Here is a 25408-nt window from a genome sequence, read left to right on the forward strand (position 1 = left end):
TGAAAGTTTTTCTGTGTTTTTTGTTTTTTGTTTTGTTTGTTTTGCATCAAACCTGTGCTGAGTTAAAAAAAAAAAAATAATTGGGCCAGTCTGAAGGTAGACTGACAGTTAAAGAGAGGTAAAACAGAAGGCAGCAGGAAGCACCATAGCAACTGTACCATGACAGCAGTGTTTGGTAACAGTCCCCGGTCAGCTGATTGGCAGGTGAACAGCCCCTCCAGTGGCCGTGTAGAAGACTGACTCACTCAGACGTTTCTCCATGGAAACCGACATCAACAGTGAGGCAAGGTTGTCGTCAGCAGCTGACTGTGAACAACATAAAAACTGCAGGTAATGTACCCGCTCACTTTATCTGTGCATCAACTGTCAGATCAAAAAACAAGAACAAGAGTGTTTAGCTGCTTCCTGTATAGAAGATAATTGTGTTCCCTGTTGTTATTATTAGTCAGAGGAGGAGAAGTTCTGTGTCTGTGTGTACAGACAGGGTTTGATATTCGTGGATTAGATTAGATTAGATTAGATTATTGTAGTAAAACATGTTTTAACATAACCACATTAGGGAAGGAGGAACAGAAAGTAATGTAACTAAAGTAAACTTCTTCATTAAAACAATCACGAGTTACACATTCTGTTTATTTCCATGTGATCATTTCATCTTTTGTTAAAGGAATATTAATATTCCAGACAAATTATATGTACTGTAAATGCATCTCAGATGTTACATTCATGATCAGCGAATGATTCATCTTTTAATTTTTGTGTTACTGCTTTGATATTTGTAGAATTGCAATAATAAACTTGGCAATGGTCTGAACATGATGCAAAACATATCAAATAATGCAAAACCCATTGATTTCCTGACATTATTGCACTACAGTGATGACCTCCAGGCAGATGGAGGCCTCCGAGGCAGCACTGATTCCACTGTTTCTAGGCAAACAAAGGTGCAACATCACTTTTGTCGTGGACAGCTCAGAGAACATGAGAGCTGCTCTGGGATCAGTGAAACGCCTGCTGATCCAGACGCTGCTGACGAAGGCCTCATTAAGGGACTCTCTCTTTAACATCATGACATTCTCAGCCAAGGTGAGACTGGAGTGACACACGGAGAAGCAGCCTCCAGTGTTCATTAAGAACATGTCTGTGGACAAGTACTGGGAAATATTTCTCCCCGTGTGTAACACTACAGGCTGGCTGTGTGGTCATTAAAGTGTTTATTGTTTTGTGTGGATGGCTGTGTAAAGCTGACATTTTGGCCTTGAAGTTGGCATAAAAGGAAAAGTCAAGGCGTGTCCAAAAAGAGTTCATCCCTTTGTAGAGTTCAATGTACTTCACTGCATTTAAAAACATTTACAGTAAATCATGTGGTAAATCCAGCCTTCAATCGTTGTTTTGCAAGTCACAAGTCAAATCTATGAAATCCAAAATTCTAAACTTTATGTTTTAAGTGACAGAGAATAACCATATATACAATACATTTGATATTTATTACTTTCATGGTAACTTTAGAATGTTTAAAAGCAAAAATATCTTGATTTTTTTTGTGAATGTTTTGAACAACATAATATAATTTTTAATATTTGGGCATGGGGAAGATATCAGTTCCATTTAAGGACATTGAGGTTTAAGTAGGAAGAATTTCTTTACACATGAAGGAAGGAATAGAATATTGAAATATCTGAAAAGTTTTTAAGAACAACTGAAAAAATGGATACTAGGTTAGCATAGTGAAACCTAATTTTAAGGCTGGACTCTTTTATTTTTAATGATTGTATAATTTGAATGTTTTTATTTGGTGTATTAGTATAGAAATGGGATCCCCCCCCACCGCCCCCCCCCCCCCCCCCCCAACCTCCTAGCCTCAACTTCAGGACCACAACTGAAATAAATCATGTGACTTTATTGCGATATCTTGATGAATCTGTGTATTGTGATTTTAATATATTAAAACAAAATCAACTGATCAAAGTCAAGTCTGAAGTCCTCAGATTAATGACTCAAGTCTTTGTCAGGGGAAGATTTTAACCTGACAGAAGAATGTGATGAAAGGTCCAAAGGTCACTAAATCGTCAGAAATGACTGTGAATATTTACAGTTTAGATGTGATATGATACCATGGACTGGCTGAAATATATTTTTTAATGTGATTGTTATATAAATTAAAACATATAACTGAGAGAATGTTTAATTTAAAAACATCTTTATTTAGATGACGTCTTTACCTTACAAATGCACCTGGGAGTCACCTGTACTTTAAAATGATTTTCTTCTCTACATTTACAGTTGACCTGCTGGTCCCACCACATGCTTCCTTGTGCTCCTGACACAGTGTACATGGCTCTTTCCTGGATTCACTCTATCAGTTGCAGCCCCGGCCGGGATCTCCTGGCTGCCTTGAGCATGGCTCTCACTGACCCCTCCTGTCACGCCGTCCACATGCTGTTTACTGGCCTCCCCGACCACCCAGAGGCCACGCTGACAGCCCTGCCTGCCCTGGCAGCTGGGAGGCCTGTGGACATCTTCTACCTGCTGGATTCTGGTGGTCAGCTGGACAACAGCACTCGGGACTACCTGCAGTGTCTGGCGCAGGCCACAAAAGGAAGCTGCTATGTCATTCCAGTCAGTTTGAATGGAGTGCTGGGAAAGGTACGGCTGAACATTCTGGGTACCAAACAGTACTGGTAAAAAAAATTGTGGAATATTTAAACCTTGAAGCACTTTAGAACCCCCAAGACAGGACAATTCCTCTTTTTTGACCTGCTACTCCCTTTCAGAGAAGTTAAAAAACAAGGTCAAATCTAGAATCTAGATTCTAAGTCAGGTGGCACAAAAATCTACATGCTTTAAACATCTGCAACAATTGAATAATTTGTCCAGATATTGTATAGCACCGGGAGAATCTTCACTTTTGTACAGTTTATTGATAAGCTACAATGGGCTACAAAAAAATTGCTTATTTTAAAACCACTTTTTTTAGATACTTCACACTACACTACACAGACTTAAAAATAAATAACTAATACATCAAGAAAACATCCTCAAAGAAATGCAAAAATCCTTTACTGAAGTAAAAGCACAAGTACTACTACTCAAAGTCCTTCATGCACACAGTTGTTTAATCTACATTGCGATGCATTATGGTCTATAAGATCATTATATGTTTGTAGGAACACTTCATCCTTCAGTTTATCTGAAAAATTTCATCCATCCATTATCTGTAACCACATATCCTCATCAGGGTCACGGTGAGGGCTGGAGGTTATCGAAGCTGACTCTGGGCGAGAGGTCCCCAGGGCACATAGTGACAAACAACCACTCACACTCAAATTCACACCTGAGGCCAGTTTAGAGTCACCAATTAACCAAGTATCTTTGGACTGTGGGAGGAAGGTACCTGGACAAAACCCACAAGGGCACAGGGAGAACTTTCGAACTCCACACAGAAAGGCCCTTGCCGAGGTTCGAACCAGGAACCTTTTTGCTGTGAGGCGACAATACTAACCAAATTTGGAGACACTTTTTTTTTCGTGAATAAGAAAGGTAGAAAATTGTATTTTGTAAAGTATCTAAAGCTGTCAATAGACAAAAGTAGAGGAATACAAAGTCTAATATTTACCTCTGAGATGTAGTGAAGTACAATTATAAAGTTGGATAAAATGAATGAATTTGTATTTGCACTTAAAGATACTTGAGTAAATGTACTGTTGCTTTCCACCTCTGGTAACTGAGATTTATACCAGTGTTTATTTCTCAGAGGAAAATCTGTGAACTGTGTTTGTTAAAAAAGGGTTAGCCACAACACCACATCTACAATCAAAATAGCTTCTTCTGGCTGCGCCTGTGTGTCAGACTGTGTATGTGTGCTTCTGTGCATGTTGTCAGGTGATCCCAGTGTGTCTGGCGAACCAAACATCGCTCTCACCGCTCAAGTGCTGCTGTCCATCCACTTCAGTCTTAATCCCACACACTGTGTCATCACCTCTGCTCAGGTTGGTTTCCATGGTTCCCGTTTTTTTTTAGCTTGATGTGTTTAGCATGTAACAACAGAAATATACACACAGGCCAGCAAAATTTAAGATATTGTATGTACTTATGATGTTTCTTTGCTTCCCAGATGCAGTTTGGGTAATCCTCTCCGCCCGGTTACCTCCTGCATTCCTGGCCAAACCCTCCAGAGTCCAGAGTTCTTTACAGGATGTCGAGTGCTGGCCAGGAGGGAGGTGGATGGCCTTTACTACATGGGTACTGTAATACAGCAAGTACAGGTGAAAAGATACTGCATGATTACACACTGTACATACTGTATGTAATTATAGACAGGCAGGTATGGACAGCATGAAACAATAAACCATGTGGTTTATTTGTATGTTAAATGTATGTGTATATGTTGATGTTCTTGACTCAGGGCCATGGAGGGGTTTGGGTCGTTGAATTTGACCACCCAGGAAGCGTTGGTTTGGGGCTGGACTCCTCCTGGAGGCAGATGGTTTGCTCTCTCGACATGGTGAACCACACCAGAGCTCACACACGCTGTTTGATACCTGGTGATACTGTGCTGTCACCATGGGAACCAGATCTGCGGAGATATGGGCCGGGGAGAGTGATGGCCGCCACTGAACGGAGGGATGGTCTGGGAGGTACAGAGTTATTAATGTGTTTGTGTTTACATTTTTTTACAGCTGCAGGCAGTGGTGTGGATTATTGTTACAGGATACTTCACCATCCCTGTATGCACTAAATAATTACTGTGACAAATCTAATAAATTATTATTCTTAACACAAAAAGCACTCATTAGCACTGAATTCACTCTGTTGCAGTCGATGGTGTTAGGTGCCTCCGGGTGATGATGTGGAACAGCTGTGTGTCTCTGGTTCCTGGCAGTCTGGTTTTGCCCATTCCAGCTTCTCAACATGACAGAATAATGAGAGAGCTCCAAATCCGAACATCAGGCTCCAGTTGTTGCAGCAGCTGGCTTTGTGCTCGGAGCTCCTCCTGCCCTCCTCAGATGTTCTGCAGGGACTTGTGTCAGTCTTCATCTAACTGCTGTCCGGTCACAAACCACCAGCCATCCATGTTTCCACCCAGCTGCAGGTCCAGCAATGGGGGAATGAATGGATTTGAAAGAGCAGAGCAACATAAAGATGTGAGGAAGAGTGAGCCTGAGGTGCCCTCATCCTCCTCATCCTCTTCATCTCTTTCTGATGATGACATCACAGCTATGCTTCATCCTGCAGTGAAGCTGAGAAGTAAAGAACGGCGTCCTCCCTGGAGGTACTGGAGGAGAACTGGGTCAGAGCCACAACACAGACAGCCAGGTGGGAAAACAGGGATGTGGACTTTTTTATCTTCTTAACTTCCTCCGTCAGCGTTCTCTGCGGTCTCTTTTCCTCTGCCATTGCATCCATAGAGGCTGCTAAGCCTGGTTACAATAGATGCTTACCCACCCCTGGTTCAAGCATGACACTCTCTGCTCTCTGTCAAATGCTAACACATAGTGCTCTGAGCTCACAGTCCAGGCAGCTTGGCTAACAAACTGAGCTAACATTAGCTAACAGCAGCTACAGTTCACAGCAGTTTAAATTGTAGATTTGAGGTTTAAGGCGGAGCAGCTTGAGGACATTTGCCTGATTTTTCTCCTTAAAATCAGGCAAATAGTTATGTTAATAATGTGTGTGTAAATAATGTGTGACTTTGTGCTGTAATGCGTTATGTACTTGGTGCTTGTTGGTGTACAGAGAGCAGAGTGGGAATGATAGAGACACTGTACACCTGATTACAAGTCATTGTAGCATCAACAGCTGTTATTTTAGAAAGTTACACATAGTTGCCTTAAAACAAGAACAATTCATCTTAATTTGCTGAATTTTAAAAAATGATTAGCTGTTTAGCAGTCAAGGATCTGTGACTATAGTTTGTCTCGAGGTCAGGACCGTGTCCTTATCTTGTGAGATTTTATATCTGTTCATATCCTAAATAATAATCTAAACTTTAAAAATACCACCTTCCTTCAGTTAATGTAATGCTAAGATATAAGCCAGCTGTATTTATGTTTTTTAAGTTTTCATACACCCTTAAAATCTAGATGTGCAACCCCTCAACTGAACATCTGCATTTTGAACCTATTCAGATGATAAATGACAGATCATTAGGCCCAATGAGATCTGCACTTTGATATATTTGTCTTTATCTGCAGGGAGTGCTGTGACGAGGAGGATGTCACAACCTGCAAGATTCAGCTTCCCCGTCCCACAGATCAGCGCCTCGCCCAATCACAGCTCTATGTTTCAGTCACTTCCTGGTGCTAAGGGAAGGAGAGCGAACATCAGAGATGTTTTTGGAATGACTAACTTCAAACCTCGACCACCAGAGGGACTGCGGCCTTTCTCTGGCAGCAAGGCTGCTACTGTTTCCACATAATGTGTCAGAGTGCAGATAAAACAACACCACTCACATGGAAAGTTATTTTAAAAAAGTGATGATAAAAATACTTTATTTCAATACACTGATGTGACATTAGTGCAGGTAAAAATACTGCATACATGATGTTCTATGGCAGGATATGGACACAATCTACATCATAAAATAATCTGCAATAAAAATATGGCTTCTCAATATGTAGCAAATAAAACATTTTGATAGCAAAATAAAATGTAAACTCAGAAGTCAGTGCAAAAACAATAAACACACACAAACAGCATAAATAGCATTGGTCAGTTTAGTTATTGAAGGTTAAAGGTGACTGGTTCGGTCAGGTGAGGGCTCAGAGATTAAAGGTGAGATCCACACTCTCCCCAGCTTTGACACTGACCAGCTGAGTCTGCTGCTGTGAGTCCGGCATGCCGGCAGTGACGGTGTATGTCCCCGGTGAGACCTCAATGAAAAAGTCTTCACTCGCTGGAGACACATGACCCTGAGAAGAAGAGTTAAACATGAATTTTTAAAGATTTTTTTTACTTTGTGGTCCAAGCAGCAACCAAAACAGCTGAGAACTAAAGCTCCATTTATGGTCAACAGAAGAACTTCACAGATGCTGGCTACAAAAGAAAAAAATCTGCAATCCCAAAATGTCTTTCAAAATAAAACTGAATGACGCTGTCTTTTTACAAGATGTTGCGGTTGATTTATTTTGCTTATCTTAATGTGTGTCTGGGTGTTTGTCAGAATCACTGATTCATTTAAGAAGATTTATTTTAAAATAGATGCATTAATAACAGGTGTAGCATATCACAGTCAACTGGCATATTTTCAGTGTCATATTTTAGTTGAATTTAAGCATTGAAGGCCCAGCATCAAATAGTCATAATAATAATAATAATAATAATAATAATAATAATAATAATAATACTTTGACAGTCAGAGACGGAATAATAATTCTACTGTATGTATATTATTGAGAGCTTAGTTGCTGTTGTTATACAGGAGTGCATTATATTAAAAAGGTATTTCTAATATTATGGCCAAAACATTAGAAACACATTTCAAGATAATGCAGTCCACTACTGCGAACTACAACCTCAATAATAAACATAATGAATGAGCTTGTTTTAAATTTGATGTTCTGGATGATTAAGTTTAAAAACAGCTCACAAGTCGACTGTAGCACTGAATATTTAGCAAACTAAATATTTTTCTCTGGACTCTGTCCAAAGTAAATCTAAAATGCCAGCGAATACAAAATATAATATAATAATTAGGTGAGAAACATGATTCCAGTCAGATTAAATCCAGATGAAAGGTTTGCAGGACTCGAAGAAAAAAAGCAGCAGTTTGTTGTTACTTTGTTGTGTGGAGCCCTTGTATGTTTTCTGGTTGGCGGTGTCGTCATCCTGTCGTGGAACCTGAACACATGCTTCCTCTCATTGTCAGTGGACTCAGTGCAACATCCAGACCCATAGAACCTCTGCAGCACAGGGAATGACATTTTAGTCCAGTACATTCCAGGTCCAGGTTGCTTAAAACACAGGGCTGCAAGCAAACAATCACTGACCTTGCACTGATTAGTCATCTGTGTCATCAAGTCTGCGATGTTTGCAAAGACATCATCAAGCTCTGTGTGTGTTCTCTGAAAAAAAGACAACGAGATAAGATGAAAGAGTCAGATCCAAATTGAACAGATGATGAGGTTAATATACAGAGAACATGTCGGCACCTTGACAGGGACTTGCGTCTCTTCATCTGTAGTAGTGGAGGTCTGGGATGGCCCCGTGCTCGTCCAGTCTACACTGCGCCTGGAGGCCCGCTCCAGCACCTCCAGACCCAGACTGGCAGAGCGCCGCAGAGAAGACTCCAGCCAGGCTTGGCTTGCCATGAACAAGTTGAGTGAAAGTCAGGTGCCTTTCACCTGAGTGGAGGAACAAGGAGAGCACTCAGCTGTTTCACTCAGTTTATTTTAGTTGTTCCAGTTTTGAAAATTCATGCATGTGCAAAACATTATTTTAGACAACCTTTCATACAAAATAACTTTCTACAAACTAACCAGAGAACCCCTTAATAGCATGAAAGACAATTCAAATATATTTGTAGTAGTCTTCTTAGCCATCTGGCTGTCCTGAATCAAGTTTCTGTGGTGAGCGACCATAAACTTCAACTGAAATCGTCTAAGTTTGACGTTTTAATTCTCGAAATCCTGAGTTAGTAAGTATAGACTTAGTAATCTTAAGTCTATAGAGAGCCTCTTTAATCATGATGGCTTTAAAAAGGTAAGATCTAGCAGTGAACTAGACTGCAACCATCCCACACGTTAAAATCTCAAATCCCAGCCCTTCTAAGCTAGTGGAAGAACCTAAAGTGGGTATGAAACTCATGAAAACCGTGCAAGGCTCGAGCTCGTGTTTGGTTTGTCCGTTCTGGGCCACTGTAGAAACATGGCAGACTGTGTAGAAGAGGACCCCCTCCCTCTGTAGATATATAGAGGCTATTTCCAATGTAACAAAACAAAAGATGATGATCATACACTATTATGACTGGTATATTCCATGTTTATCCAATAAATTTCCCTACATCGTACACACTGTACCTTTAAACTCCAATAAGTAAATTATACAGATAAAGTGAGTGCTGGGAAACAGCGCATGCGTGGAAATGAGCGCCCCACTGTAGCTCAGTGAAAAGAGGAAGATGTCACTTTTCTGTTTACCAGTGCTGTTAGGTCACCGTGAGGCCACGACACGCACAACACCGACACGTCACACCATTCAAGCTGCTCACGTCACGTTCCGTTAACGGACGTCAGGAGAACTTCACTGTTCTACGCGCTGTCAACAAGTCTCGAGCGAAAGAGATTATTTTGTTTACCTGTTGAGCGCGCGAAGAGCCCGAGGACTCGGCGAGTGAACACACATAAACACGAGCTGCTTCGTTCAATGTGCGCGTGTCGGACACATTCAGCTCGAGACGTTCAGCCGCGCGGAGGTTGTTTTCAAGTGACAGCGCAGGAAATCCTGCACACTAAACCCCGCCCCCTTCCGTACACAGGGCCACGCATCCAAAGTCACGTGGTCATGTTACGTTTCTGATGATACCAGGCAAGTTGTTTATTTATACATTATTGTTCTGTCAGAAAATTCTACATTTAGAGGCTGAATAAATATTTTATAATTTCCAGCTCCTCTTATGATTTCTACCGGGATGCACGCTCTCTTTTCAGTTGCCAGGCTTCTCACACTTAAATATCAAGTTTATGACTTTTAAGAAATGTCACTGTATCAACACATCAGGTCTGCTCTAGCAAGACCTGCAGTAACCCAGAGGAGACATTAACATATTCCATAACGCTACATCATGTTGATGCTGTCATCTATGTAACCTACTCTATATATGAAAGCATGAACGGATCAGTGAGACTGGAATGTTGCCCAGGAGGAAATGCAACATAACTCAAGTGTTAACACAAAAGTTAAACTGCTTTATGACATGGTGCCTGAAAACTTTCGCACCCGTATATATTTAAAGTTACAATGGGCAGTTTGTCTTTAGTTAAGGCCATTAGTGTTACTCTTGGCTTAAAGAGTCATTTTACCACAGTCATAATGATAAACCGTACTGTGCTGGTTTATAAAGCTCAAAATGCAGCTCATGTAACATCTAGGCTTTTCAAACAGTCACGACAAACAGTTTCCATTTATACACTTTATTTTTTGAAAAAAACAGTGACAAGAGCATTATGCCATGAGCACACAGGCTCCTCCCACTGCCTTGATCTTCTCCTCGGCCCGTCGGCTAAAGAACTTGGCCTTGACGATCACAGGCTGCTTGGGCAGCTTGCCTTTGCCCAGGACTTTGTAGTAGCCCTGTGAATTGAAAACACAATGTTAGTGGAACCAGGTGACCACCGAGCACAACTTTCATCTGACAAGATGCTGCAATAATCTGCAATTAAAACCAATCTGCTTAAAAGACAAATATTAAGATGCTGTAACAAAATACAGAAAACGTATTCAACGACCATTGATATTGCTCACAGTGGTGTTTGTATGTTGCTCATACAGAAGTTAATGTGTTCTTGTACTAACACGCACAGCACCAAGTGCATTCCCCAAATCAACCCAATGTCCTGAAATTCATTTCCAGATGTCACAATACCAGAATTTTAAATCTGTTAAGATGAATCTCCTGCAGTGCTGGCACAGAATTTGTTTTATTTCATTTGTGCAGTTCTGGGTTGAATATGTAAATCTAGATCTGTTTTCTCCCTTAGTTATCTTTGATACTACTGAATGACAGCATATTGTTTTTAAAACACACGGTCGACACTGTTGACAGCCTAAATATGAATATGCCAAGTGAGACATTTTCCTAATCTCCTGGATTGTTTAGCAACTGTATTCAGAGTGTGGATGTTATCGTCCTGTTCATTAGCACGCCTGCCAACAAGGTTATGTCCGTCAACAGGATTATGGAAAAACTACTGGCCTGATTTTCAAACATGAAGGTGCAGCATGGGCTAAAAAGGATAGTTACATTTTGGAGCAGATTTTAATTATGGGGTGGATATGCAAATGACTTTTTACTTGCATCAACATTGTGAGATAGATCAATTCTAATAAATGTAGTGGTTGTGCATATCAGAAGATTGGACTAGCTTGTAACACATTTCAGTCTCAGAACACTGACAGTGCATCCAGTACAGAAAGCAGTGCTAGATTCAGTCTGGTTAAGTTCATAGAGTAGGACCAGGCACAGTGAAACAACCCCAAAGCTGTCTGTGTTGTTTTAATAAGAAGTTTGCCACAGATGTACACAAATCGCTGCTTTGTTCAGTTACCACAGTGAACAAATCATAGTCTCATATTGACCCATAGTTTTATATGTATGACTGCAGCAGGAGACAAACCATGTAGCGAGTAATGGAAAAAGTATTGGCCAGTACTTACAGCGCGCACTGCATCGATGATGGGTGCGGGTCCCTCGGGCTTCTTGCCATAGTTGAGCCTGGTCTGCTCGCTCACCAGCGTCCACAGCTTGTCCAGGTTGATGGTGGGGCAGTGGGTTGTGTTCCTCTTCAGGTGGTAATGTCTCATACCCACCTTACCAAAGTACCCTGGATGGCTGAGGAGACACGCAGAAGGACACAAAGGTCAACTCCTGTCTATCTACTATGCATTACTGTGAAATAAGCCTATGATCAATATTGTGTACATCTCTGGTAACAACTGCAGTGAGCACATAACCAAAGACCTTCTCAGTTTAGAAAGAACCTCATCACTTATCGAAAAACACATTTACAGTTGGGCTACCTTCGTCTCTCTGATTCTGATATAAGTGAGCTCAGCATCAGTCCAGCGGCAGCAGAGTAACATCAAGACATAACTGTAACTGCCCATGTGGATGACCGGCCTACGAGAGAGCCGCTCGGTGAATAGGACCAGTCTTCAATCTAAGAGAACTCTAGCACACCAAGACAACGATTTGTGTCGAGATGAGACTCTGAGTCTCTATAACAGACTCAACAGCACCAACACGCTGAGAAGATACAAATAAAACTGGGCTAAAAGGAAGACTACCAATATAAAATATGCAGATAAACTTACTCATCTATAGGAAGTGACAGATATTAAAGCAGATTGATTAATTAATCAGATAAGTATGAACTGTAACTTTACGTTAGTCCTGTCAGCACATGTAAACATTTTTCAGCACATATACAGATTTAAAGCTGGTTAGTGTCAGCCCGCTGACTCACTGTTTTTTGGACCTTAACTTTGCACATGATGACGCAGCACTTACTATTTGTCGAAGTTGATCCTGTGGTGATGCATGCCACCAGCATTACCACGACCTCCAGGATGCTTTCTGTGCTTGCCTGCGGGGGGGTGGACAAGTCAACGTTAAAGCTCATACACAGTGAACATCCACCTTTAAAAGACGGGAATGAGAAACACTCACCAATGCGACCGTGTCCGTGGCTGACATGTCCACGGAGCTTCCTGGTCTTGGTATTCTTGGTTGGCTGTGGACACAGGTTTGATGGGAGTTAGAACAAATCCAACAAATCGTGGTCCTGCCATTAGGGCTAGCTGGCTTGCTAACTAAAATAGCCAAATAACGCCTAACATGGATGTTTTAAAGTGTGTAGCAGCCCCTCAGCTCAGAGCAGACAGGAAAAGGGTCTAAATTAAATATATTCGCAGGCTGTTCTTCCTTAAAATGTTTTAACACACCGCTCCACAGATCTAACCGGCTTCATGCTGCCGAGCGTCCCGGTAGCTAATGCTACTTTACCAGCCGGCCCGTTAACGTTTAGCACATAATGGCACATAAACTACTTTAAACTAAGACTACAGATGCCACATTCATGAAGGGTTCAGACTGTGTGTGTACGCGGTTAAAACGTGAGGAAGAGGCAGCCTGTGCTGACGGGCACAGCCGTGGCCCAGCAGAGCCGAGCTCTCATACTGTGACCCGCTCACAAACACCTTTAATGTTATTAAATTATGACAATAACATCCAATAAGGGTTCGCAGGATATGGATAGACTATAAACCGCCACCGGATGATAGTTTGATGTACACATAAACAAAGATGGCCATAGATTTAACCCGATTTCAAGGCGCAGGGATACATGATAGCACCTACCATCTTGGAGGCTAGTTGAAAGAGGAACGGGATTTGTAAACCACGCGGTTTTGTGCGAGATTTGGCTGGCGGTGACAAAGTGCAAAGAAATCCACAGCGACGCCCAGCGACGGCTGACAGCAACGACAGCCGCTTTATTCAGCCCAGTATGTAATATGACGGGGTTTGTTTTCAGCCGATGGTAATGTCTTATTTATCGGACAATGTTTTATTTTATTACTGATGATCCAAATCTAATGTAATTTACTTCTCTTTCTGAGCTTCACCTAAGTGTTTTAAACAAGTACATGTCAATGAGTAACTACTTGTACAAACAAAAGTCCACCCAGAAATATTCAGAAAATATCCACATTTGATGATCTGAGATCAGAGACAACAATAACTCAAAATTGATTATTCATTATTCAAATAAACATGCAGCTCTAGAAATATAATACATACAGGCTCTGTCTTTTGTGAGGATTTACAGTAAAAACCACGTCAGCTGTAATCATCAGATAGATAGATAGATAGATAGATACTTTATTCATCCCACCACGGGGAAAAAACAAAAGTAGAAGAGGCCAAAAACAAAAAAACAAAAAAAAACCCACAATAAACAGACAGAAATTAAACAGACAGAAGTAGCTATAACTACACAATAACCACGAAAAAAACAATCAACCTTCAAAAACCTTCAAAAACAGACAAGTACTGAGGATAAAAAGTGGCATGATATATTATGATATATTATTTCTATACTAGTTTATCTTTTCTTTTCCATATATGTTCTGTGTATGCTCAATCCTGCCACAGTAAATTCTGTGTTTGTCTAAACTTGCATAGCGAATAAAATTAATTCTGATTCTGATTCTGATTCTGATTCTGGTGGAGCCACGACTCCATTTATCTGACAGCGTGAGCTGCTTTGCATAGTTATATGTACTACTTTACATCATTCATACAGAATATAATAAACAAATACACTTTAGTTTATTATTATAGATACATCTACTCAGCAACGCATTAGCAATTAAATGTCCACTGTTACCAGCTGCAACATTAAAGTATATCAGTGCATTGATAATTATGATCTAACTATATGATCGTATATTATTCTGAAATAGGCCACATTGTGGTGCTTCAGTTACAGCTGCCAATTCTTTTATACTTTTACTCAAATAAGGATATTTACTTGTAACAGAGTATTTCTACACTGTGGTACTGCTACTGTAATACTTAGATTTTCACAAGTAATCCACTGAATGAGTGAAAGTGTGCTTCATAAACTAAAGATCTCATTACTCTTAAACATATTTTATTCTTCAAAAATGGGAAAGAGGAGTTTTTGCTATATATAGGCAAATTTTAAACACATTTTTATACATGCCATATGTTCATAACAGAATCTATACTATTAAAATGAACTCTTTGAGAAAAGTCTGACACAACCGTCAGTGAGCTGCCTGTTTTTAGTCTGTACACAGCATTGTTCTGTTGGAAGATTCCCTCCACTGATGCTGCGACTGAATTACTTTTACAACTCTTGACACACTGAATTATCACCTCAGATGATATCATGCTCTACACAACCGCTCACCAACAGTTATGCACCATGTGATTTTGTTAATTATTTACATTTGTCGTTTGATGGCAGAAATTCAGAGGGACGGAGACACAGTTACATGTCTTGATGATAAATCCAGGCTGAGTGTAACGGTGGGGATACCAACAAAAAATGTAGAGAGTACATGATAACATGTTTGGGATCATACAATGTAATAAACCAAGCACTAAGTAACATAATATTTAGACGGTTAAAAAACACATGAGGTTGAGATGAATGTGTTTTTCTCTCTTCATGCGATACTCTATCAGAGAGAGTTATGGCTGATTTACATACATTCAGTCTGTTATTCAAATCCTGAGTCAAATTTACAGCCTGTAACTTGTCATTGGTCAGAATTCATGGGAGTGAACCTCCAACTGAATGTGCTGCTACCAGATTCCACTTCATCACACCTGCGAGGGAATTTTTATGAAACGATTGACAGATTGCTCCGTTTAATTTCAATTCATGTTTGCTGAGTCATCTTTCCTCCGTGCTTTACGCTTGCTGTCCCCTGGCTACAGTCAAAGGCAAATAATAGCATTGCATGATTAGTTCTGACATATACATATGTAGACTTGCTTGCAGTGACTCTCAGTGAACAGTGCTGAAATGTCAGGAGGCTGAAGCTCTCCACCAATCAAATCATCCCTATCCCCCTTGATACTGGACACATGGAACGGTGCCATCTGTCTCAGCTCGCATACGCCTGGAGACACATTCACCTGGATTTCTGATGCAGGCATCCTGTTTTTTTCACCAGCTGGCATTCACATTCAGGTAAGATGCAACTTAAGTCTGATTCCTGTAAGTTTTTTATGTTCTGTCACTAACTATTATGTATCCAAGGTGGGGGTTTTTTGTGTTATCATCATTCATTTGTCTTATATGTGAGATATGTTTTTCTTCGTGCAAATAAGCAGCCAAATCTGAATCTTTAATGGTAATTCTACTGCTTCTCCTGTTTCACTGGTGGTTTTCTGTTTGTTTTGATTCTTGTATTTTGCCATCAAACACTGAGCACACAGGAGATTTCAAACTGGCAGCTTCTTCTGTGTTTTCTCTTCTGTTTTTTCAACCCAAGAGGCCTGATCTCCTGGAGATGGCACACTTGCCTTACAGACGCCATGGCAACTTTCCCCAAAGGCGGGCCACCCTGTTACCATGGGTAGCCAAGTGTAGAGTGCAGCTGGCACTTGAGACCATCCCATCTGAGACTGGCTCAAATCCAGCTACCACAGCACAGGAGGCAAGAGCAGGACACCTAATACAGACACAGACAGTGTTAAACAATTGAGCAGAGGATTATCACCACAGCTGGATGAGTTTTACAGTGTTAAGAAAGTGTGAGAAGGTTATTGATATTCAGTTGAACTACTGGTATAATGTGAATAACATTAAACTTCTATTTCCTTAAAATAACAGCTCTGTCGTACTGGATTTTTTGAGATGGAAAACTGGTCTTGCAACAAGAAAACCAGAGCCGCGTCCGCTTTGACTGAAAAACAACAAAGACAGCCTGGAAAAGAAGTAGCAGCTTTACTGAAGAGAATGAGGTAAGATAAGGGCAACACGTGGAAGATAAAGGCTGGAGGAGCCATTCTTCATTTGTTTTGTGCAAAGTACCTTATTTTGACCACAAGGGTGTAGTATAATTCTGTTTCAGTTTAATTGGTAAGCACCCAGTAACCTCCCAGCATCAGGTGTATGAAATAAGGTGGAAATCAGTGTGAGTTGAATGGCAGTCGGGAGCACAACAGTTCTTACCGACTTATGAAAGCCAGTTTATGTCAGGCAATCTGCATGGTAACGTTCTGTTTTTTTTTCTTTCTTTGCTGCAATAAATGGGAACCTCACCCAAAATAGAACAACCTTCGCACAGTATTTTGTTTTGCCTGGAATCGAGTTAAGAGCAATCCTCAAGCCACCATTATGTGACTAATTAAGGTTCTTTTTGGATAGTCACAACAAAGGCATAGTTTCTTTCAAGAGTTAGATGGATGTACATTTAGGACTGAGCAGGAGCAGGAAGGAGACCACGAGCCTGGCTCCTTCCAGATTTCAAAGATCTGCATGCTCTCCATGTACAGCCCACTAATTAACACATTTTATGTATATTTTGTACAACATTGGGTGTCCGCATACACAAATATGTCATCAGCATGCATTAATGCCATGAAATGATGTTTCTACGAGTATTAAGTGTTGCTGCTGCCTTCACAGATAAACATCTTACAATAAGTCAACCAAGCCTTCATTCTCTTCCACAGGATCCACCCAGAAGCTCAAAGGATTCTTGGTAATTCCTGCATACCTGTAGTGAGCCTGACACGTCTGAATTTCCAGTCTCTGCTTACGTCATTATCTCTGCAGCCTGTGGTGTCTCTGGTACGACTGCCATGTCAAACACAAGCCAAGCTCCACAGTGACGCCGCCTGTTTGGATCCTCCTCAACAGGTACAGAGATGAAGGTCTCTCAGGTTGGTCAAGTATCAGCATGAGTTTTTTTTCATGATCACATTTTTCTTTTTGTCTCTGCCTGCAGAATGGTTTCAGTCAAAACGAGGCAAACATTTTGGAGGTAAGAGAAGCGTCACCTCAGCCTAAACCAGCAGAGTCGTCTGATCTCATCCAACCAGATTTACCAACAGACTCCTGGACTGAGCCATACTGTCCTGACAGCCCCCCCTCTGTAGAACCAGAGCAGGACTCAGGCTTTGACTGTGAATCTAATCCAGATCAGCCTTATATCCTGTTTGATTCCGGATGTGATGAATGGGACCCAGATTATAAAAATGACTCTGAAACATTTTATTTGGATCCAGATCCAGACCAGACTATGGTGATCCAACTGGATCCAGAACCAGAAGCAGATCAGGAACTATCCCTGGAGCCAGAGGATGAAGCTGAAACAAAATGTGAAGTGGATATAGTTCACATGGACGACAGTGAGGATCAAAAACCTGTTCTCTGCTGCTCAGAGGAGGAGGCGGACTCATCCATCCAGCATCCTGGACCTGGTTTAAAGACCGAGGAGATAGACAGTGAAGACTTCTGCGCTGTGTGTTTGAACGGAGGAGATCTGCTCTGTTGCGACCGCTGCCCTAAAGTTTTTCACTTGGCCTGTCATCTACCTCCTCTCATCAGCTTCCCACTGTAAGTGCCGCATGGACCCCTGGTGTTTGCAGATAATGTTACACCTTTATCAGCTGCACACTTTTATGATGAGAGGCCAACAGTTTCCAACGGTCTAGACTCTATAGTGAAGCAGCGTTTACTTGTGACCACGTCATCCTTTATCTTTGGCCGTCACTGTCCAAAATAAAGGCATAAAAGCCTGAAACAAGAATAATTGTTGGAAACATTGAATTTAGGAAATATTTACATCGGAGCTATTTGACTGACTTACAGTCTTCCATCATACTCACACACATTGGGAGCAATTTGTAGCACAAATTTGTCCTTTGTCCTGCTCAAAGACTTCCACATGTAGAGAGGAGGAAGAAGTCAATCTAACCACAGACTCGATATTGTATGTCACATACCCTGACCCTCTTAATAAACTGAGATACAGTTTTGCACGTCCAAAGATGAAGGTGGTACCCAAGAATGCTGATGGCATCTTATTGACACTGCATGACTAGTTTGATGAGTTATGACAAAGAAACTACAGTGGCCGAGGTAATTGTAATTGAGGAATATGTCATCCAAATAGAACACATGTCTGTTTAATCATTTTTTATAGTTTTTTGGAAGACAGAGTTTAGTGACATGGCTCATAAGGAATATTAGACAATATTTCTTTATATAAAACATTTATTGGATTTAGTGTTTTCATGACATTTGTTTAATTATAAAATGGTAAAATAAAATGAAAAATGTGTTTTTTGTGTCTAAATTATGAAATAACCTGCTCCTGTGTGTCCCGCAGCGGTGACTGGGTGTGTACGCTGTGCAGAACTGACCAGGAGCCTGTGGAGACCTACGAATGTGAGAACATGCACCCCTTTGCGGCAGTCAAAGCTCCATACACACTGTCCAACCAGGACCAGAGGGTAAGCTGCAGGGAAGAATCGGTTTGGTTTCTGTTCTGCTGGTAGAGCCTCATCAGATGTGAAGTACTATGTGCTAAAGTATTCATTTCTTTACTTAGCTAGAGAGGGCGTTTGGGATCAGAATCTTGTTATTGATTCAGAGTGAAAAAATTAAAACACCAAAATGTATTTTTTTTTTTCTTCTACAGCAGCAATATCACTTCAAATCATTGTTGTCTAGACTGATATAGTGTCAGCCTGCAGATGGCTTTCAGTAATTATGTGTCTGTGTGTGTGTGTGTGTTTCCTGTGCAGAGGTGTGAGAAGCTGACTCTGCTGTTGTACTGTCACATACTCAGCGCTCCGTTCCATGAACCTGTCAGCCCCCTGGTCAGTCCCACAGATTTGCATTATAATCTTTACTATAACATGTTTATCTTATAGAAATCACATCTAATAAATTGACAGTGCTGAATAATATATATAAATATATATAAAATACAGTAACATATTTCAAGTAACACATCAAGCTGAGAAGTCAGTATACAAATTTTCAAATGATATACAACAGATGTTCATCAACATCTATTTTTTCTTTTATCTTTCAAACTTTCCAAGTACAGTAATTCAAATGGAACAATACAACCCATTAAAAATAATTAAGTAGTTATAAAATGACGACATACATTGCCGGCCTCCTTTAACTCTCTTTGGGGCAGAAACAAACTGATAGCAGTATGCAATGATTATAACAACTTATCTAAGAAAACACTGGCTTACTATAAATGTAAAATGTTCCACTTATCTTTCATAACAACCCACAATGTCAAAATTAAAACAATCTCTGCTATAGTGATCTAATCCACATGAATGTGCTCCAGGCCCGAAACTACTACCAGATCATCAAGAGGCCCATCAACCTGTCAGTGATCCGCAGGAAACTGGACAAGAGCAACACTCTCCACTACTTCACTGCCGAGCAGTTTGTCGATGACGTGCTGCTGATGTTCAAGAACTGCGCTACATTCAATTATGTAAGTTTGGCATGAAGACATTGGAATCTAAGGTGGATTTCCCGCTCTAATCTAATTTCTAGTGTAATTGAATTATTTCTGCACTATAGCCTGTGGGGATAAGTTCCACATGTAGCAGAAAACTGGGTCGCTTTTTTTGCACATGTAGAGACTGTCAATCAGACTGTGTGTCCATCTGCCACTTATCTCAGGTGATAGCTCAGGCTTCATTTAAAGGTCCAGTGTGTAAAAATTAGACAGTTTTATTTTTTATGTCAGAAATGGAATATAATACAAATAACTATGTTTTCATTACTGTATAATGTATAGTAACCCAGAACGGACAAACCTTGTCATTTTTCGCCACCATAGTTTCTCCTTCATGCTTGGCGAGGGTGAGGCGAGGAGATTGTAATCAGCACTACACACCTAGATGCCACTAAAATCATACACACTGGTTACTGAGCTTCATGTTAACGTCAGCATGCTAACACACTCACAGTAACAGGTTTTTTTTTTTTTTTTTACATTAATCTCTCTTTGCTATGCAGCCAGACTCAGAGGTGGGCCAGGCCGGTCGGAACCTGGAGGCGTTTTTCTTGAGCAAACTCAAGGAGATTTTTCCAGACCAGACATTCCCATTGGCCAGCCAGGACACAACAGACAGAGCTCGCCTCCAGTGGCTCCGCAGGAAGAGGAAGGAGAACTGCAGGAAGAAGAGCTTTAGTGGCAAAAAATATTATGTGTTTTAAAATTGTAGTTTAACCATTACAGAGTCGTATGTTTTTAAAGCTTTTTAAACAATGGGCAACATGTTGAAGTTGTTTATCCCATCAGATATTAATTTTGAAAACCATTCATTCTGTACTTTTATTTTTTCATAAATGAAAACAGATTATAGGGTTACTAAGCAGGTGGAGTCATTTTCTCATTTCAGGTATTTTCACAGAGTTTCAGGTACAAATCAAGGGTTTGATTCCATTTAATGATTTGAATGAAATCTCTCAAGTGTACAATAATCACATTATTTCTGATTTTCTGAAGGATGGACTGTAGAATTTCATCTAAGTGTCATGAAATGTGAATTAAATATTTTCCTGGTTGCTTAACAAAGAGAAGCGTTGTTAAAAACAGTCAGTCAGCTCTGGACAGTTCAGATTACTTCTTTCATGTACTGTATATTTGGTAATTTGTATAATGCAAATATTATACTCAACATAACTGAAGGATAAACCAGGACCTGTCATACAGATGACTTAACATAAGCCTGGGAGAATCCCTGCACCAATTTCATGTACATTTTTTCATGTGCATTTTTTCATATTTTTCAGGTACAAACACTGTTTTGTCTGATGTCTGCCACTTTGCTGTTGTTGAACACGATGTCGACTGACTTTGACTTCTGAGAGAAAATGCAGCTTTGAATTGTAAAAATGAATTTGTATTTTCTTATCTGAAATTCTGATCGTTTAAATTTAATAATAAAGCTGATTTGAAAAACACGACTTAAATCTTACACATTTTTTTCCATAATATACACACACAGTACATATCAGTCAAAGTCATACATGTGTATCTTTGACCCTAACCCTCCACTTTAGCTTCATGTACTGTACGTCCATGTTTTACATGCTGATGGGTTCCAGCTGTGGCCGAAAGACAGAAATGTATGACATCAGCTTTTACCAATAACTTCCAGGCTGGGAAATGAACACCAGGCACTAAAGAATAATGAATAATGCTTTTACATACAGGTTGTTGTTTACCTACTATACTACTGGAGAACAGATGTTGGTTGCTGAAGGTCTTTACTGTACTTACTGAAAATGAGAATGATGCTGAGGTTGGAGGAGGTTGTTCTGTTATTGGTCAGCTTCACTGGGTTCTTGTTGTTGCTACACGCATATCACCCAACAGGGGGCGTGCTTACATCTAAGACTTTATACAGCCGTATAGTGAATACTGTATATGCCAGCTGGGATCTGCTCCAGCAACCTGTGACCCTGCAGAGGATAAGCAGTTATAGATAATGTATGGACACATGTTAGAATATACAGTATTCACACTTTTAAAGCATAAGGGTTCTTTTGTGTTTTATTTTTCCATTCATATGATACATATTGATAAATCTCTTTATAGTCTCCCTGCTCCTTTCTGCAAACAGTCAGCAAATGTGGAGATCATCTGGATTTGTTTTTCTCAGAAAATGATGATACATGATGATACTTAATCTTGGTCAGAATGACAAACTTACCACAGAACAAGACAATAAAAAAATTCAAAATGAATGAAATGATTTGGTCATCTTCATTGTGTTTTGTTTTATTGTGTTGGAGCTGTGTGGTTTTATTGGACATCTTATTGGATTCTCTTTGTTTGAGAGAGTCTGGAGGGCTTGTCTGAACGTGGACATACAGTAAAAGGGATATAACTTCATATATTCTCCATTAATAATCAGATAGGTGCCTTGTACTGTATACAATAGTGGTGCAAGTAACTAACCACACTATGCCTGAGAACAATATCAATATGATACCTTTTACCTACTCAAATATTTCCATTTTATGCTATCTTACACTTATAATCAACTACATTTCAGAGGGAAATATAATGTATAAATTCACTTCATCTGGCAGCTAACACAATTAGTGATATAATCTCCACACCAACCAGCAGATGTTTAATTGCTGCAGACGTACTAAGACATTCATAAGAATAAACCAATGATATGCACTAATATCACACTTTTATGATGCATTTTGTCATTGCCGGGTTGTGTAATATCATCCATCATCACACTCACTTTGTCTTTTTAAGACTGTTTGACCACTTCCATCCTTAAAAGGGCTGCAGGACATGTGGATGTAGTAATATGTACAACTGCACTAACAAAGGATTACTCTTTATCAGTGATTTACGAACATTTTTAAACACACAAATGACGGATGAACTTTTGCTGATGGCTTTTCATAAAGTGAAAATCGAAAAGAGTCATGACTAACTTATATAACTGCGGTCTTATCAGAAATGAAAGACTTCTTGTAGAAACAGTTTTATATAGTGACAAAGGAAATGTAGCTCTTTGTCTAAAGAGTCGTGTTTAAAGAAAGAAACATTTCACATCACGAGAAACTGAACAAAATATTCTTTTTGTCATGGTGGTCTTCACATCGCACTGGTAAACCCAACTGTCAGACTGATCATCTGAAGCAGGACATGTTGCTTTCCTTGCACGTTTTCTTTGGAATGACCTCTAAATAAATCGGCCCTGATGTGGACTTCAGCAGACCTGACAGCCTTTGTTTCTCCTGGACTCTGCTGCAGTCCTTGATGGTTTGCTCACTGTGCATCGTTGCTGTCAGTTTCTGATTGTGGCTTTTTCTATTTGCAGCTCTTTTTCAAACACAATATTCTTTAAAGCGTTTCAGGACATTTTGTTCTTCCAAGATTCAGCTCAGAGTAATTTATCAAAACGGGAAAGAGCGGATGAAGTGAGTGTTATTTGAGTAAGCTTATACTTTCATACACCCTCTGACAAAATGCTCTTCTATGAAATATAATCTGTCAAGAAAGCTGCATCATGAATGCTTTTACTCCATGAACCTAATAAACGATTTAGAAATGGATAAAATCTGTTGCAACCGCTGATAAAAACCCACCCTGCACCGGCCTTAAACACTCAGTGGTGTCTTTGATCTGTGTTTACATCCACTGGGGTCTTCAGCCATTGTATGAAGACAGAGAAACATGAGAGGGAGCTTTGAACGGCCAGCGGCCCTGTGGCTAATGTTAAGATAAAATGGGGGAAATTGACCATGAGATGTTTTCAAAGGGAGGTTTATTCCCCTCTTGTGTCTTTTAAAGCCACTTTATTCAGTCCAGTAAACCTTCGTCACATGTTTGCTCGCTTCCTTTCTTACTCTCTCTGTTTAGTCTCTTTCTTTTCCTGTGTTGTAATGTGCAGATGTTAACATCAAAAGCATCTTGCCTCTCGCTATCTGAAGTCGGGTGAATCACTTATAGATACAGAAAGGAGGAACGCTCTTCGTTTGAGATGAGACTTATGTCTAATGTTTAGACCAAACTCAAGAGCAAGCATTAGCCACGATTAGACACCTGATATTTTTTCATTCATCTCACATTCATCACTTTGGAACAGTTGTTTAAGATGTATACTTCCTCTAAAAAGCCGCTTGCCAAGATTTGTTGGGACTCTTTGTGTTATTTAGAGTCATGCAGACACTTCTCCTCACTTACAGTCTTGATTATTAATGCATTAATGCATTAAGCACTACTTCTTGTCTGGGAACGCAAGTGAATCATGTTTTCTTTGGACAGTGTTGAGAGCAGTGCTGATATATACACCAACCTTTTCTTTTTATGACCAAAGTTGATCTAGTAGGGGTAAGGAACATATCGTACCTTATTTCTGTATCTCAGGGTAAAAGCTCTGGGCTATAACACAAAGAAGATAATGTTGCACATAATTTTTCCTATTTAACTTGAGAACACAGAGATCTGGCTGCCTTCAAAGCCATAAACCTCAAAACAGAATAAGCTCAAAGACCAATGACACGCCATCCGTCATCAGTCATTTCACTAATTCAACATCTCTATGGAAATATGCTGAAACATCTCATTTGATGCCCAAATTTGGGACTCAAACTTAAGGGGAGAAGAAGAGGAAGAAGAAGAAGAAGAAGAAGAAGAAGAAGAAGAAGAAGAAGAAGAAGAAGAAGAAGAAGAAGAAGAAGAAGAAGAAAAAAAGAAGGGTGTCATACGATGTCTTCAGGTTGGATCGCTGCCGCCTCTGCACTTCATCAGTCCAACCTGTGCCTGTCACACTGAGGACGATGGTTCATACAGTAACATGTTCAAGATGTTTATGTGAATTTGTGAAGAGGATGAATGAACTAAACCAACAGGCACAGGGCAGTAAGGGATGACCACAGGCTTTTGGATTTAAAGGTGCAATTTTAAACATCAGAGCCACATTAACTCAGATTTCTTGGAACAATTACCAAGTGAGACCTCTGTCAAAATGATCGATAGCTGCCATTTCAAGTCACTGGTGCTGTTTAAGGTGGCTGAAGATTAAGGCCACATTTTCCATAAATCCTGTCATTTCCTGTAATGGAATCAAAGCTTTTTACTGTTTGGTTTTCTCGAAAAAGATAAATAGTCCTGATTGTGATTTTTCCATGTATTCACTCCTTCCATCAGCTGCAGCTGCTGGAAAAGCTTTTATACATTTTGCACGAGATGAACAGCAGCCTCTGCTGGTTTGAAGGCACGAGGCAAACCAACATCCCCCCTTTAAAACTATGCAGTGAAACACTGGAAATTTTGAGAATCGTCTACCATTTTCTACCATATTGTGTTTAGGTGTGTACTAAATTTACTTTACATTGACTTTTTTTTGTCATGTTCATATGTTTTTTTTAATTCAGTTTTTAGGACATATTATGTCATTTTTATTACACAGACTAACTAAATCACTAACCTAAGATAACCTAAGGTAAGTGCTAAGCTAAGCTACAGTAAATTAAACAACCAAACTAAGTCATGCTAAGCTGAGAAGGCTAAACTAAACTACAATGAACTAATCAACTAAATAAGCTTCACACTGAGAATTTTGGACTATTCATATATCCTTAATGGTTCACTATACTAAGTCAAACTAAACTAAACTAAATTA

The 25408-nt window shown here is 39.9% G+C and overlaps 4 protein-coding genes and 1 non-coding gene across 8 annotated transcripts; 2 read left to right on the forward strand and 3 right to left on the reverse strand.

The window, feature by feature from the left end:
• The first annotated feature begins 34 nt into the window (after positions 1-34).
• cxh11orf16 (chromosome X C11orf16 homolog) lies at positions 35-6444 on the forward strand. Its single transcript, XM_019262365.2, has 8 exons — positions 35-330; positions 878-1086; positions 2284-2646; positions 3883-3989; positions 4115-4265; positions 4406-4637; positions 4819-5316; positions 6195-6444. The coding sequence occupies exons 2-8, from the start codon at positions 880-882 to the stop codon at positions 6416-6418; spliced, it is 1782 nt and encodes a 593-aa protein (XP_019117910.2). The 5' UTR covers positions 35-330; positions 878-879; the 3' UTR covers positions 6419-6444.
• Positions 6445-6460: 16 nt separating this feature from the next.
• On the reverse strand, positions 6461-9476 carry akip1 (A kinase (PRKA) interacting protein 1). 2 transcript variants are annotated; one of them, XM_010738658.3, is made up of 5 exons: positions 9296-9476; positions 8151-8342; positions 7989-8063; positions 7779-7901; positions 6461-6911 (listed from the first exon to the last, which is right to left on the reverse strand). In XM_010738658.3, exons 2-5 carry the CDS (start codon positions 8307-8309, stop codon positions 6762-6764), a joined length of 507 nt encoding a protein of 168 aa, XP_010736960.1. In that variant the 5' UTR covers positions 8310-8342; positions 9296-9476; the 3' UTR covers positions 6461-6761. The 2 variants fall into 2 exon arrangements, with proteins under 2 accessions (XP_010736960.1, XP_027138324.1); XM_027282523.1 differs by lacking the exon at positions 9296-9476 and adding an exon at positions 9138-9276.
• Positions 9477-10114: 638 nt separating this feature from the next.
• On the reverse strand, positions 10115-13150 carry rpl27a (ribosomal protein L27a). The gene is made up of 5 exons (XM_019262367.2): positions 13076-13150; positions 12386-12449; positions 12227-12302; positions 11374-11548; positions 10115-10290 (listed from the first exon to the last, which is right to left on the reverse strand). The coding sequence occupies exons 1-5, from the start codon at positions 13076-13078 to the stop codon at positions 10162-10164; spliced, it is 447 nt and encodes a 148-aa protein (XP_019117912.1). The 5' UTR covers positions 13079-13150; the 3' UTR covers positions 10115-10161.
• LOC113746754 (small nucleolar RNA SNORA3/SNORA45 family) lies at positions 11808-11938 on the reverse strand. The gene has a single exon (XR_003463107.1). It is a non-coding gene; the product is annotated as a small nucleolar RNA SNORA3/SNORA45 family (small nucleolar RNA).
• A 1944-nt stretch (positions 13151-15094) lies between the features above and the next one.
• Positions 15095-21194, forward strand: LOC109139287 (uncharacterized). 3 transcript variants are annotated; one of them, XM_019262405.2, is made up of 9 exons: positions 15095-15443; positions 15748-15912; positions 16089-16219; positions 16934-17120; positions 17209-17819; positions 18595-18718; positions 19013-19087; positions 19579-19731; positions 20262-21194. In XM_019262405.2, the coding sequence occupies exons 2-9, from the start codon at positions 15766-15768 to the stop codon at positions 20460-20462; spliced, it is 1629 nt and encodes a 542-aa protein (XP_019117950.1). In that variant the 5' UTR covers positions 15095-15443; positions 15748-15765; the 3' UTR covers positions 20463-21194. The 3 variants fall into 3 exon arrangements, with proteins under 3 accessions (XP_019117950.1, XP_019117951.1, XP_027138379.1); XM_019262406.2 differs by lacking the exon at positions 15095-15443 and having other exon boundaries at positions 15699-15912; XM_027282578.1 differs by lacking the exons at positions 15095-15443; positions 15748-15912 and adding an exon at positions 15984-16009.
• Positions 21195-25408: the final 4214 nt, after the last annotated feature.

This window comes from Larimichthys crocea, chromosome X (assembly GCF_000972845.2).
Source record: "Larimichthys crocea isolate SSNF chromosome X, L_crocea_2.0, whole genome shotgun sequence".
Lineage (NCBI taxonomy): Eukaryota > Metazoa > Chordata > Actinopteri > Sciaenidae > Larimichthys > Larimichthys crocea.

Bases quoted from the DNA above. Each gene is read 5' to 3' on its own strand.
- cxh11orf16 (XM_019262365.2), top strand. From the start codon at position 880: ATGACCTCCAGGCAGATGGAGGCCTCCGAGGCAGCACTGATTCCACTG. The intron at 3,990-4,114 runs GTTGGTTTCCAT...TTTGCTTCCCAG, and splicing joins GTGTCATCACCTCTGCTCAG to ATGCAGTTTGGGTAATCCTC. The intron at 4,266-4,405 runs GTGAAAAGATAC...TTCTTGACTCAG, and splicing joins CTGTAATACAGCAAGTACAG to GGCCATGGAGGGGTTTGGGT.
- akip1 (XM_010738658.3), bottom strand. From the start codon at position 8,309: ATGGCAAGCCAAGCCTGGCTGGAGTCTTCTCTGCGGCGCTCTGCCAGT. The intron at 8,064-8,150 runs GTGCCGACATGT...TCTTTTTTTCAG, and splicing joins AGACGCAAGTCCCTGTCAAG to AGAACACACACAGAGCTTGA. The intron at 6,912-7,778 runs GTAACAACAAAC...TCTTCTTCTCAG, and splicing joins CAAGGGCTCCACACAACAAA to GGTCATGTGTCTCCAGCGAG.
- rpl27a (XM_019262367.2), bottom strand. The intron at 12,303-12,385 runs GTGAGTGTTTCT...ACCCCCCCGCAG, and splicing joins CCACGGACACGGTCGCATTG to GCAAGCACAGAAAGCATCCT. The intron at 10,291-11,373 runs GTAAGTACTGGC...TTCAATTCACAG, and splicing joins TCATCGATGCAGTGCGCGCT to GGCTACTACAAAGTCCTGGG.
- LOC109139287 (XM_019262405.2), top strand. From the start codon at position 15,766: ATGGCACACTTGCCTTACAGACGCCATGGCAACTTTCCCCAAAGGCGG. The intron at 18,719-19,012 runs GTAAGCTGCAGG...TTTCCTGTGCAG, and splicing joins TGTCCAACCAGGACCAGAGG to AGGTGTGAGAAGCTGACTCT. The intron at 19,732-20,261 runs GTAAGTTTGGCA...TTTGCTATGCAG, and splicing joins ACTGCGCTACATTCAATTAT to CCAGACTCAGAGGTGGGCCA.